Consider the following 14700-nt stretch of genomic DNA (forward strand, 5'->3'; position numbering starts at 1 on the left):
TTGTGGAATAATTTTCTGATAATTTTATTCATTGTAAGTCTATAATATATAGGCTAGATACAAGAACAATTACAAGGAAAGAATAAAAGAATTAATTACAGAATATTATAGAAAATATCCTATAATTATAAAAGAAATAATATCCTATAATTAAGAATATTGACCATATCAATATCTTAATTATAGGATATTCTAACAGTGTTTTGGTGACAAGGCAAAATGGGAAGTAGTAATGGTGTTTAGGGGTTTGCAAGGTTTGGCTTAAACTCACAAAGAAAACAATGGACTCAAGTCTTCTAAATTACCCAACGATGGTAACAACAAAGCCATCGACGTGGTGTCTCTTTAGAAAAAGCCGAAAAAGACTTCTTGAATCTTTAGCGGCATTTTTCAACAAAACATTGTTGTTTTAGGATTTATTGTTACGACCGTTGGATAGATCTACCCAACGATGTTAATAGTGTCGTTGGGCGCACCACTAGCGATGACAATAAGACTTGCCGCAGGCAACCGTTCAACAACTTCATGCAACCACTTTTGTATCCGTTTTAAATCATTATATTACAAATTAAATATTCTTTTAATATTTTTTTAAAACTTTTTTATAAAGTTTGTACCTTTTTTACAATTTTTTAAATCTTTTAATATAAAGTTAATACCTTTTTTAATCTTTTACTATTTTCAAATATTTTAATATAAACTAAATATTTTTTAATATACCTTTAGAATTTCGTAGTTATGCTGAAGAATAAGTTCCTTTTCAAAGATTTAATTCAAGCCTAGCAACCTAACCAAACACCAGTTAACTTTAGCAAATTTTACCATGCGCAAGATTAGTGTAGTGTAGTACACGCAACCAAACACAACCTTAGAGTTTTTTTTTTTTTTTTTTTTTTTAATAATTGATCCTTCAGTGCTTTGAGTAAATTACTCCGTTACCCTTGTTACATTAACTGAATTCTGATAGAGTTAGAAGGCAAGGGAGGTTTTTTGTATAATTTTCAAATAAATTTAAATTGAGGGGGAATGTGATGAGAAGTGCCAAAGTTGGCACGCCCGTGTCAGTTTCCGAAAACATAAGGGTACTAAGTGAAATTATATTTTGATTTATTCTTGCTTTGAAGTATACAAGTGAGAGACACTTAAATCTGTTATTGGACTTCATTTTTGCTCAAGCTAACAAAACCACGTTTCCAAGACACTTAAAGCTACCCAGAAATCATCCATACAGATGGGAAGAAATGATCCAATTATATCATCATTTTCAAATGCTCCATATAAAGGAATTATTCAAGTGAATGAAGGTTCAAACCATATTTTAAAACATATTCATAATTTCATAAGGAGAACAATCCAGTAATGCTTACATTTGACCATATTGTCCGCCATAGTATGCATCTACTGGCGGGGAAAATCCTCTCAACCTTTCAACAAGAAACCTTCAAAAATGGTTGTATAGAGGAAAATATCATGCACACTATATACATGCCGAAATTTATAATACCCTACACTTAGGTCACTTACTCATCTCTTTCTCTTGGCTGCAGCCCCTGAGCCACGCCCAGCTTTCTTATCCATGGATCCAGAATTACCTTTCTTCTCAGAGGATGCAGAGCCACCTTTCCCTCTGCCTGCCGCCTTCTTCTTGGCACTTGAACTTTCACTTCCTTTCAATTCCACTTGTACTTCAATTCCTGGAAAATGTTAGGCACACATTAGAACTAATCAATCATGCACAAATCACACAATTACTCCAATATTTTTAGGCATGTCTATGTCGGCTAATGTTACTAACCTTTTGAATTCAGACTTTGCAATTCCTTCTGCATCTTCTCACCATTTCCTGCATCTAATGGCATGAAAAAATACAAGTCAAGACAAACCAGAAAAACACGAGAAAGGCTCTTTCCTACAGTATGTCACAGTAAATTTCTTTTAAAGAAAAGAATGGATTCTATCTCCTTAAGGCACTTTTTTTTTTTTTTTTGGGGGGGGGGTTGTTGGGGGGTGGGTGTGGCAAAAATTACAGTTGTCTGACTAGAATATAAGTGAACACGCAGATCCTAAAATGCCTGGTTCAATGTTTTACACAGTACAGAATGTCATATTCCAGCACAGCCTCTACAACTCAAAATTGGTATACTTACTTATAACAAGGCATTCTATATGATGCTCACAATTAACTAAAAAACCATTTCAAGTTTTGGACTGAATTAAATGGCCATGAAATTTGAAACTTTTTACTAAATGACCATTCGCTTAAGCAATATAGGTTTATCTATAAACTATCGCTTAAGCGATATGTGTTAAATCGCTTAAGCGATAAAGTTCATGGCCATTTAATTAATTTCAAACTTGAGATGGTGTTTTAATAGTCAACCCTCACAATTCCTCCCATTCCCTAATGAACTATATGATTGAAATTTCCCCTGTAGTCCCTACCTCAATATGCCACAATTGGACGGAAGTCCCAACCTTTCTGTCAAAAGGAAATGTAAATATTCTATTCACAATGTACTGGTTACATGGTAAGCCATTTTTTTTTTTTTTTTTCGTAGGAGGTCGGTACCAAAGATGACAGTGACTGTCTGTGGTCTGGATATTTGGATGGCAGTAAAATTTTGAGGTGCAATCCACCCATCGCTATTCTTTAGTTAGTCATATATGCCAAAGACACAACCAAACATGTTTGTTTGTGTGGCCTTCATTCCCTCAAGGGATGATTGTGGTTTTGTTAACGAGGTAAACTGGCCCACGTTTGTATCTGTTCCTCTACAGTACTACAAATCTTTTGTTTCTTTTCTTTGAAGGAAAATTTAAAAATTCCTCAAATTGGAAAACTTAAAGACACAATGCAGCACTATAACAGTAAACAATCTGATGGCAAACCAATTGAAACTTATAGCTGGACAATTTTACCTGGGTCCTCTGTGTCTGAAGAATTTTCTTCTTCACTATCAGCCAACATACCACCATTCTCCTCTCCAATTCCTTCATCAGATGGTTCCAGAATTGCAGCAATCCGCTTCTTAGGTGCCTTCTTTCCAGGAAGTGTGACTAGATCTGCAGCTCTTACCATCCGCAATTTGCTATCTTCTTTATATGCTCTAGTCAAAGCAGCTTTGACAGCTGGTGGAATGCCTTCCAGCGGATTTCCATGCCCCTAATGCACAGAATACCATAAAATATTTTATGTAATATCATATTGTAAATGAAGCACAAAAGGGTACCTGAAATTTTGATAGCTCCACAATAGTATCAAAGTCCTCCTGGCTTATTGAGTAAACATTCATAAAATCCACAACCTTCTTAACAGCTTCATCCTGGTAAATCATACATGACACCAAAAGAACAATCACACATCATTACTAGCAGACATTCAAGGTAAACAGATGCAAAAGGTCCCTTCAATATAGTGCTCACTCAAGTACTGCCCATAATGAACAGCTGTAGAAAGGTTCTCACCATAAGGTAATCAACAAGCGAGAGAATATATGTATGTTGTGATATTTTACATCAATGTTTGTCTCCAATCATGCATGCAATTCCTTAGAAATTATAAACTAAGACCACACAAAGAATCAGTAAACTACACTTAGGCCTCGTTTGGATTGAAGGATTCTAAATGATTGATTTCGTTAAATTCATGAATTTAGTGAAATCTTTCGTTTGGTTTTAGAAAAGAGTTTAAATCCATGGATTTTAGAAAATCCACCACCCTCCAGAATCTTTTATTTTTTAGGGTTTTAAATCCCACCTAGTAGGAGAGATTTTGCCAAATCCATCAATTTTAATAATATAAGAAATTTTGTTAATACTTTAATTTTCTAATACTATCCTTGTTAATAATTTAATATCCCAACAATTATCTTTTACCTTAATTAAAAGAAATATATTTGTTGTTCTCTCTTTTTTAGCACTTCACCTTTACATCATCAACATTTTTACAGCAGACTAGAGAAATAATCTAGATGTGAGTTTCTATTCCTTTAATTAATTATTTTCAATTTCTTATTTGCAAAAAGCTTTTTTATTATTTCATTTTCTTAGTTGATAATATATATATTAACTTGGAGTTCTTTTTGTTTTTTTTTTTTTTTTTTTTACCAAATCACAAAAAATCATCAATTATAATTTAACTTGTATTTAACTAGATGAAAGTTGAATTTTTGTTGGTTTTGGATATTGAGGGCAAAGTTAGAAATTATTTATCAAATCTATGGATTGTATTCATCTATCTAAACATGAGTGCATGGAAATTTGAATCAACAATCCATGGATTTTATATTTAAACCAAACAATGGAATTTATCAAATACATGGATTTTGAATCCATGGATTGTACAAAATCCATGGATTTTAAAATCCCTCTATCCAAATGAGGCCTTAATGGTAAGAAAAGTTTCATATCAACAAGTCCTGATCAACAAAAATAAGAGAGAAAGTGAACAAATGGAGGACAATAAAAAAGAAAATGTGCAAAACTGGAAAACACTGAACAGTGAAGCTGTTGAAAAGGAAGGAAATGATGCAAAGCTTTGGATCAAGAAATAGGTGCCGAGCAACAAAACTCCAATAATCCTGAAAGGTGGGTAATGGTACGACACTTGGTTCCAGCTAAGACGTAAAAGGTTTAAATCCTCCTGACACTACCAAACCTAGGATATCATATCCCATAGGACTAAAAGTTATAGGGTCCAACGGTAATTCCCAGTTTCAAACCCATTGCAAATCCAAGTGAGCCCTAGGGTTTTCTAGATATCAAATACATAAAACAAAATTCCAATAATAGAGGAAAAATAAAACGAAATATTTTGACTTTTGATATAACTGTGCACACAGCCCAAAAAGCAGGTGCCTTCAGCACAACAAACCTCAGGGCTCGGGCATTATTTTGGTACTGAACTGTCTTTCGTATACATGCAAATGACTGACTTGCCTTTGGCTACACTTACAGGTCCAAAATATTTATTATGCACAAAAAGATCACATCTAACCTTAGGCATCTCACGCAGTGGATCAGTTAATTGTTTCAAAAGGAGAGTAAGATACTCAAGTCGAAGTGTCTCCCTGCACCATAAACAATAAAACAATGATTAAGCAACTTAAGGAGGAGATGCAACAGAGATGAAACAATCCCATTATAGTTGACAGAAGGAACTAACTAGAGACCAAGCACTTCAATACTGACAGTGTACAGAAGAAATAGGACTCCACGCACTGAAATAACCAGGAATATAAGATATTGAATAAGAATTACCTTCCCGAATTAGATTCACGAGAAGCAAGAAGATGAACATGCAAATCTTCCAAAAGCCTCAAATTTTTACCCGTTGTTGAATTCTTTCCCAGCCACCCACCAAATCTGTTAAAATTCCTTTCTCCCTGAAGACATGAGGCCAGATTGTAACTGTAAGAATATATCTATTCCAACAAATAGCATTTTCATCTTTTACTAATCTATAGTGTGTACAGAAGAAATTTCATCAAACTTAATGTGCTCAAAACATGTCTTTTATTGACAGAAATATAACATATCCACTTGCAAACAAAGGCGACATGCAAAGTATAACATAGACTCAAATGATACTAAATTAATTTCACGTAATACATGACAATTTGGAATAGAGGAAAGATCTAAGATAGTGAAACTTTCATTGATAAAAACAAAATAGGAAAAATAAATAAATATAAGAAGGCCAAAGAGATAGAAAGTGCAGATCTCCCTCATTAAGAAACCAACATTTCTTCATCATGATAACAAAAATTTTGTAACCTTCATAATTGACATATGTATTACCTGTTCAAGCGTCTCCCTTTGTCCATGCAACAAAGCAGCACTGATTAAAATAAAAAAATATATCAAGAAAGAGAATACTAAGAATAAGAATACAAATAAACCTCACTTAACCCGAATGAAAATCATGTAAAATATTTCCAACATTTTTAGCTGCTGAAATACGTACGGAATGATACAAGATGCAAGACAACCAGTTTGAGAGAGCTGCCACTGTCGATATCTTCGAATTTGCACATTAACTATATCCCCATCGCCAATAGACTCAGCAGCACGGGCAATCAAGCTCATTCGCTTCATTTCATCCTTACCACCTGAACTTGGCCTATAATTAATATAATTTTCCTGCAAATTTATTTTTAAAAGATTTCATGTAAAGCATTATGGCAAAACAAATATTTGAAATTCGAATTATGCTACATCACTAAAGGGTATAAGTATCCAACAAATCAGCAATTACACTCATAGAGAAAGACATAGAACATATAATAACAAAACGACTTAGCTGTTTCATGCATAAATAATAACAGAAGAAAGTCACAAGAGTTCAACAAGCAACTTTCACAGTAATGTTTTTAACTATTCTACTTCCTGGATTCTTGAACACCACAATCAGTATGAAAGAGACAATCTTAGAGTTTGTCAAAAGATAGTTATCGTGAATTATACACATGACAATAGTTTCCACCAAAAAAAAAAAAGGATAAACTTCTATATTTTTCAATATCTTTACTATGAATTATCCAAGCCTCATGGATATTTGACTTTTAAATTAGCTGTTATTGAAAAAAAAAAACAGTTCAATCAATCCAAGAAAATTGTTAAACTAGAGACTTGGTGTCTAACCTACTAAATAGATTAGCATAAATGTCCATCACGAATAACATGGTGAAGTCATTGTTTTATAGGAAACATAGTGAGGTCATTTTCATCTTACAATAGCACCATTGTGAATTTACCCAAAAAAAAAAAAAAAAAAAAAAAAAATTTGAAAAACTGTAGGATTTAACAAGATCTCCCAGCAAGATCTAAAATTCTCTTGAATTTTGGTAATAGGATTTCTAGACACAGCAGATAAGAACCTGAATAAGTAGAGGGACTAGGTCTGGATCACTCATGCTCAGGTCAATCCGCTCGTCCATTCTCAACCTTCCCCCATTAAAGCCAAACAGCCTACAACCACAGACATTATTAGTACAGCAATAGAATGAAATATTTAATGTCCATGGCTGATGGACCAGATATCATCCAGAGGTACACACAAACAAATATCTTTGCCTATGCCCTTTACGTTTTAATTTAGTTGCAAAAGAAAAAGTGATTGACATTAATCATCCACACCACAGAATTTAGAAGCATACAAAATATAATCAACAAAACATGCACTAGAATTGCACTTTGTATGATGAATCAGTGGCAAAAAGTCAAAGCATATAAAAGTACTTAAATAAACTAAATGATAAGTTAAGAGTACCGGGTAAAACTTCATAATTATAAAAGCAGAAACCCCAAAATTATGGTATCCATGATGAAACTAATAGAAATTAGGGACAAGATTATGATCAATGATATCACTATATAGTAATAAGAAGAGCAATATTTAACATGATTAAATAATGAGATTAAACACTATACACTCACAACAACTTTTAAGAAGATATAAGCAGGGAGTTGAGAGGAGATTGACAATAAAGTTCACTTAAATGAACAGCCTCAAACATTGTTACAAGCAAGCCATAGCAATAAAAATAAAAAAGGAAAAAAGAAAAGTATAGTGCTCATACTTATCAACAGCTGCAAATGGTGAAATATCTTCATCCTTGGCACTACTAAGAAGGCGCTGTCTTATGTCATCATACTTGATGTTTGACATGGAGAGACTCATATACTGCAGTTGGTTTATGGCCATGCGCATATCTCCATTCACTCTCTCTGCAAGTTCCTCGAGAGCAATCTGAAAGTCAAAAGTTAAATATGAATGATTGCATGATGAAAGAGCTTAATGAGTAGGAGTAATTGCATTGATTACAGGAATTTGTTGTAATTCTAAAAGCAAAAGCACATTGAACAAATAAGAGTAAAATTTAAAATTAAAATTGAAAAGAAAAAAGAAACAAAATGCCTACAATTATTTACTTGATTGGTTCTAACTCTCCTGACCCTTAAGCATAATCAACAGGTAACCACCCAAAGAAACAATAACCAAAACAAATAAATGACTGAGGTCAATGGATGCAATCTTGGACAAATTTCTGTAGGCTTTCTCTACTCTGCAGTAAATTGTTGACCAACTTCAAAATAACCACTAGCATTCTGTTTTCTTTTCAGATACCAACTCTTTGCATCTAGATGATAAAAGGCTAAAGTGCCATGAAAAGAGTGTAAAGTGTAAAATGAATACATTCCCATGGAGCATCACAAATCTAGTATAAATACAAATCCAAGTTTAAAAAGAAAAATGAGGTATCTTGCAAAAGATTTCCAAGATACCTCATTTTTCTTTACTTATCATAACTGCTAGGGATTTTGAGTTGATGTGTTCAACTTTTTTGTGGCTTCATGGGCTGTTCTTATCTTTCTATTTTTGGGTGTTCATATCGCTCAGGTTACTCAAGGTTTTTAAGATTTTTTGTAAGGATCGAGCACTCTTTGTATTGGACCCCTGATCCACCATTGTAACTTTTTCTTTCAGTTTTAAAATACTTGGTCCTTCCTAAGAAAAAAATAAATAAATAAAACAAAATCATTAACAGAGCATTTACCTCATTAACCTGAAGACCTTCAGCATTCGCAATTTGCATTAACCTCTTAGCCATCTACCATGCAACAAATTCCATGTTAGAAACCCTATATTAAGAACAGGTTGTCCAGCAATCAAAGTAAACAGTCTGAATCTAGAGCCACAAATGTTCAAATTTGATTTATCCAAACTCAAGCCTGGGATCCATGCACAAGTAGACATATACATAAAAACTTAACGTACAAACATGCTGTATAAACATAGGTTTGTATGCAAGGGAAAAGGAAGTATCTGTCTCTATCTCTGTTCAATGGGTTAGAAGAGATTCTAGAGGATGCATAAAGACAAATTTGTGTGTGTAAAGGAAAAACATCATTACACTGAACGGGCAACATGAGATTAGCTGGAAAAAAAATACTAAATGATATTTACAGAAAACAAAATAAATATGTTCAAGAAATGAACAAAATCTCCAGAAAGTAATCACTGGAAAGCTAAACCCATAAAATCTACTCCTTGAATCATCTACGCAACTGACCCCAATATGTTCTGTTGTCTTAATTATTTGTTAAAACCCAAATAAATGGCAATCATACACTGTTCTGGTCAGTGAATTACATCTCAATATCTAGTAATCACCCAAAAACATGATTTTCCTCTTCAAGAGTAAATATAAAAGCAAATAAACCTAGAACTTCCACTGATTCTTGAAAGTAAACACAAAAAAGGACCATCAGGCTTTTGTTTTGTACTAGTTCAAAACAGGTATCTCCAGACTAGGTAGAATTGAGGAGAGGTGTACTGTTCATCCTACATTTCTTTGAGGCAGACTAATCACAATGTTATCAGTGCTGAATATCTCAAAGGCTAAAATCTTCCAAACATTACAAAAAACAAAAAGCATGATGATAGCATACATGAAAGGCACACCTGAATTGTGAACTGGACAGTTTCACACATAGTACCAATAATACAACAGAGAGTAACAGAAACAAAGCATAAACAACCACTTAAAATAAAATAAAAGAAGAAAGGAATGAAACATTATGATAAAGACTAACCTGTTGTTTTGTAGGTTTCCGAAAACTGAGAAGCAAGCAATAGTTTACAAGACTTTTAAGTTTCTGACTGTAGCGGTCATTACATATGCAGATAATAGGAATTTTGGAGATCTTTATGCTAGCAATAAGATCAGCAACTCCACCTCTATCTCCAGCTGACATTCCATCAACCTCATCCATAATCAGCACAGCTTTTGGATGCTTGGAACTGCAAATTTCGATTGAAAATTAACTTGAGTGAGCAAAAGAAATTCCTTGTACGTTTATCTAACTATTGCAAGATACAGTAAGAATACAGAACAAACCGATCCATTTTAGAATTCAATGCCTCGTTGCTGACAAGTTCCTTGACAGAATTCGCATTGCTTCCACCAATTCCCTTTGAAATTTTGGAATCAGCCTTCCCACGGCTATCACTAGCATTAACCTTGAGATTATTGGGATACACAGACCAGAAAAACAGATAGTTAATAACACAAGTATTGAGTGATACAATATAGTAATAAGCTAATAACCGAGATGCTCTGGTAATAAAACTTTTTTTTTTTTTTTTCCAAATATAAGCCACCTCAATTGCCTGGAAACCCAGCATCTGAGTAACCAACTTTGCTGATGTTGTTTTTCCCATACCAGGTGCTCCACTTAAAAGCACGGCCTTTTTGGCACTAGGATCAATTTTCTTCTTTCCATTTTGCTTAGTTCCACTACCAAGAAATTGTTCATTCCAATGTGCCAACCAATTACGAAGCTGATTAACCTGAAAATTTTACAAAGAAAATCATTATCCCAATGCTTCTGCATATATTACAAGGAAATAATTCCAATGCTTCTCCATAATGTAATAAGTAATATAGATAAAATTGTAATAGCTAATGCAACTGCAGAAATTGGCCAATAACACATTTGTACCAGTGACTGATTCCCGACAATGTCATTCGGAACCTTTGGCCTATGCTTTTCTGTCCATGTCAACGAAGAATCCTGGATATTTTGCTTTTTCTTCTTTACAGGAGAAGCACATGAGATTGTACTTTCACAGGCTACCTTTGTTGCCGAAGAGTTGCCTATTCAATCAACCAAATTGTTTGTTTAAACTACTGAGGCAATCTCACACCAGAAACAATACAACTGATAACTAATTATGAACATCAAATCCATTTCAAAGCATCCTAAGCTCATGTTTTGAACTTAAACCAATCAGCAGAGAAGTTATACATTGTTCAAAGTCACCACATTTATTAATTGTTAAATAAAAGGTAGAAGCCAAGTCATAGCATGGGTCAGAGAAAAACATGATAGTACCATAACCACTCACCCCCTCCTATCAAATAAATTATCTGCAGTATTCCCTTTAAGGACTATACCTGCAAATATATCTGAATTTTTCCAGGTGAAGTCTAACATAACAACAAAAATTAAGAATTTTACTACTGAAATTACCCACCTAATAAAAACATATAAACTACAAAAGCTACATGTACTAAGAAGAATATCAACGGATTGTCATATACAAGACCACACTCTTCGAAGTAAAGTGAGAAACCGCATTAAGAAAATGCTATATTGGTGCTTAAACAACACCTTAACATACATTTCGAAATAAATCTTCAATTAACTGTCTATCATCATTTCGTGTCACTCATTTTCCAAAACAACTATGAAAAATGGAAAAAAAAAAAACATTTTCTTAAATAAACATCAAATGCCAATTTACTGCCCAACTAACAAAAGAAGTAAGAAAAAAGAACTCATATTCCCAAAAACACAGGATTTTTCAATGTAAGCAACAATACCATGTGTCTCACTCACCTCACCAGAGCATTGAACAACAATCAGATGATACATAACACTAGACTTACCGTGCAATTCAGAGCAGCAGAATAAACAAGTATGAAACAACAAAGTTTGGACACAAGAATTAGAAAATAAAACCAAAAAGAAAACCTTAACAGATATTAGATGTTGAAGTGATAGAATACAAACACATAGCTATACAGTGCTTACTTTTCACTTCGACTTTTTGGGGACTTCGCTTGAGGGGCAGAGATGTAGCAACGTTCTCCACTGATTTCTTTGAATCATCTTGTGCAAGTGCTTTTGCTGGATTTGATGCATGGATCATATCAAACAATCCATCCTCCGTAAGGAAAGCAGTACTACATATAGAAAATAAAGCAAGACATCTAAGAAATAAAGAAATCCACAATTCAAAAGAAAAAGTTGTGTTCAGAGATGGCAAACCCAAGCTCTTTGGCTTTAGTTGATTTCACTCCCCCAATATCTTCATCGCATAAAAGATAATTCTGCAAGCAGAAGATGTTAAACACATGCCAACACAGCTATAAATCCAAACAAATGAAGACTGAAGTATGGAAAGACCGTTTTCTTGCTGACTGATCCAGTAACACGTCCCCCATGGCGTTTAATCAAATCTTCAGCCTCTTCCCTTTCCAAACTGTAAGTAGATCAAAATTAAATGCAGTCTCCAGCTGAAGGAAATTTTAAGCTAGACACAACACTAAGACTCAACCCAATAAAATAATTTAAATATTATCACAAAGAGCAGAGTTAATACAAACCCAAAAGCTTCCTGAAAAATTATTAAGAAAAGCATATGCCCCTAGAATTCCCTATACACTTACAAGATTAAGCACATGAAAAGCCACATAAAGATAAGACAACATACCTGTCAAGTGTTCCACTAATTACAAAAGTCAAACCAGCTAAGCAGTCAGGAGCACCTTCAGGGACTTCCTGACACAGGAAAAAAAATGTTAATATTGAGAGTAAAACAATTATTCTAATTAATCAATGCAAAAACTCCAAGCAGCGTCCACCTTTTCTCCTTTGTGTGGAGGATCTTTCCTTTCCCCGAAATTCATAATTCCACCTTGTCCACCAACTCTGCCTCTTCCAATAGCTGGTGACCCTGATGCTCTACCACCACGACCCCTTCCACTGGGCTTAACAGGAGGCTCTAAATCTTTAACATTATCCTCATCACCATCATCAACACATACAGATTTCTGTGCAACTCCCCTACCTGAACTAGACTTCAATTTCTTTCTGGGAGTGACACTAGAGCCCCTCTTCTCATTCGGCAAGACAAAGTCATCATCATTGTCATCAACTTTCTGAATTTTCCTTGATCGTGGAGATTTACGGGAATCATCAATATCATTTTGTGTTTTCCTCTTAGCTGGAAGTTCCGCTTTTCCTTTTTCATCATCTAGCTTTTGTTTCTCAGCAGTAAAATACTTGCTAGTTTTTCTTCTACCTGAACCTTCTTTGCCTCCACGAAACTGGATTAATCCAATGAAAAATATATAGTAAATAAATATCAACGTAGTCAAATTTGACTCTATTGAAATAGTAAATCATTGACACATTCTATGATATTTAAATACGTATTCAAATCCTCAGTTTCTGTTCCTTAATAGCAAAACTTTATTCAACAAGACTAAAATTCCATGGAGTTTTCAACAATACTCCATTTTCTTTATACTCTTCTAGGTTGAAATCAAAAGATTTAAAAAAATTGAAAATTAACATTTAGATGTCTCCCTTTTTCCATTTGCATTCATTGTTTTATATTCCAACATCATAATTCTGAAACTGATTGGAAAAAAGCCTGACAGCCAAATAACCTATTTAGCTCTAGTCGAGAGTTGAGTTGAGTTTGTCACCTACAACGATAAGAATGTTTTCAAGTGTAACAATTAACACCCTAAAACCAGATGTCAAATCTATATTAAACCCTAAAGCAACCAAAAACACAAACATACACATATATCACACATATATCTGTATCCCATTTATATAAGAGAAAACACTCACGGGCTCTGAATTCATTGGCTCTGAATTGCTTGGTGCAGAATTTGCAGAGATTGAGCCATTGCCATTGCCTTTGTCTTTGTCATGTGGTTTAAGAAACCACTTCCTAATATCTTGCGGCTGTAAATCAGATAAAGCCTAGTATGTCAAACATAATATTTTAGACGCAACGCCTTCTTTTAATTCTCATTAATAAAGAAAAATAAAATACTTTAAATTCCTCTAATTTTACCAAGCCGCAAAAAAAGAAAAGGCTAACAAATTTAAAATGCACATAAAACACTGACTCTCTACTTGGTTCCTGTAAATAAAAATAAATATGGCTACCTTAAACAAAACTATAGAGTTTCTTTTATCTCTTTTTTCGGATAGGAAACAAGAAGTTTGATTGTCAGTGACTGTTTAGGGTTTTTCAGTTTTGGAACATTTGCCTTGTTATTTTCCAAAGCAACAAATGCAACAGCATCAATCAAATAAGATTATACTGTATGAAAACCCTAACGCTAACCCTCAACCATCTTTATAGAAGGAATCTATAACATTTAAAAAAATAAAAACTTTAAAAACACGATTTCCTTTCTTAGACAATAGAATTCTGTTTGAATTTTCTCTAACTTTCCCAATAACCAAAAAAGAAATCGAGAAAAAAATAAAGAAAAATTTACAACAGGAAACATATAAACCCTTACCATCTCTAAACTTCGCACGAAACCAAAGATGCAATGACTAAAAGTTTTCGCTGATTTCGCCTCGAAAACACAATCTGGACAGCAATAAAAGCAGCTTGTAAGTAACAAAAATTCAAAATTTCTAACAATGTGCACAAGATTATCACTTTAATTTAATATTATATAATTCACGGCCCAAAAAAAAAATAAATAAATAAGATGGAAGAAAAACAACTTCCAGTACTGCGGGCTACGACGAACGGGTAATGGGCTTTGCACAAATAGGTAATAGATTAAGGACCGGCGGTGGTAACGGGAGGCTGGTCGCAGTGAGTCACTGAGTTTTGTTTTCTGAACTTTCAGTTTTTTTTTTTTTCTGGGCGCTGAGAGGACTTATTATACGCATTACTAATATAGGGGATTTTACATCTACACCCATAAGGCATAATTTTGATACGGACCAAAAGGTACATTACACGACCGAATAACATTTTCCCACTCCATCTATCACGTTCATAATTTTCTACCCCTGGTTTGAATATCATCATTCTACCATGTTTAGACTCCGTTTACTTGAATTTGAGGTTGACTGGCTTTGACC

General features: G+C 33.9%; 1 protein-coding gene across 1 annotated transcript; it reads right to left on the reverse strand.

Moving 5' to 3' along the window:
• Positions 1–1314: 1314 nt before the first annotated feature.
• Positions 1315–14412, reverse strand: LOC116122518 (replication factor C subunit 1-like). The gene is made up of 23 exons (XM_031408363.1): positions 14335–14412; positions 14121–14194; positions 13435–13551; positions 12435–12899; positions 12284–12351; positions 11977–12052; positions 11839–11900; positions 11602–11753; positions 10507–10661; positions 10166–10354; positions 9903–10024; positions 9598–9805; positions 8559–8612; positions 7581–7750; positions 6879–6969; positions 5966–6141; positions 5800–5839; positions 5260–5384; positions 4997–5069; positions 3231–3323; positions 2920–3163; positions 1796–1849; positions 1315–1694 (listed from the first exon to the last, which is right to left on the reverse strand). Exons 2-23 carry the CDS (start codon positions 14121–14123, stop codon positions 1525–1527), a joined length of 2907 nt encoding a protein of 968 aa, XP_031264223.1. The 5' UTR covers positions 14124–14194; positions 14335–14412; the 3' UTR covers positions 1315–1524.
• Between the last annotated feature and the right edge of the window lie 288 nt (positions 14413–14700).

The sequence above is a fragment of the Pistacia vera genome, unplaced genomic scaffold (assembly GCF_008641045.1).
Source record: "Pistacia vera cultivar Batoury unplaced genomic scaffold, PisVer_v2 Contig1022, whole genome shotgun sequence".
NCBI classification, from domain to species: Eukaryota; Viridiplantae; Streptophyta; class Magnoliopsida; order Sapindales; family Anacardiaceae; genus Pistacia; species Pistacia vera.

Excerpts from the sequence above, each read along its gene's own strand:
- LOC116122518 (XM_031408363.1), bottom strand. Across the intron at positions 5,840-5,965 it reads CTTGCATCTTGTATCATTCC|TGCTGCTTTGTTGCATGGAC; the intron begins GTACGTATTTCA and ends TATTTTAATCAG. Across the intron at positions 5,385-5,799 it reads AAAGGGAGACGCTTGAACAG|GGAGAAAGGAATTTTAACAG; the intron begins GTAATACATATG and ends TCATGTCTTCAG.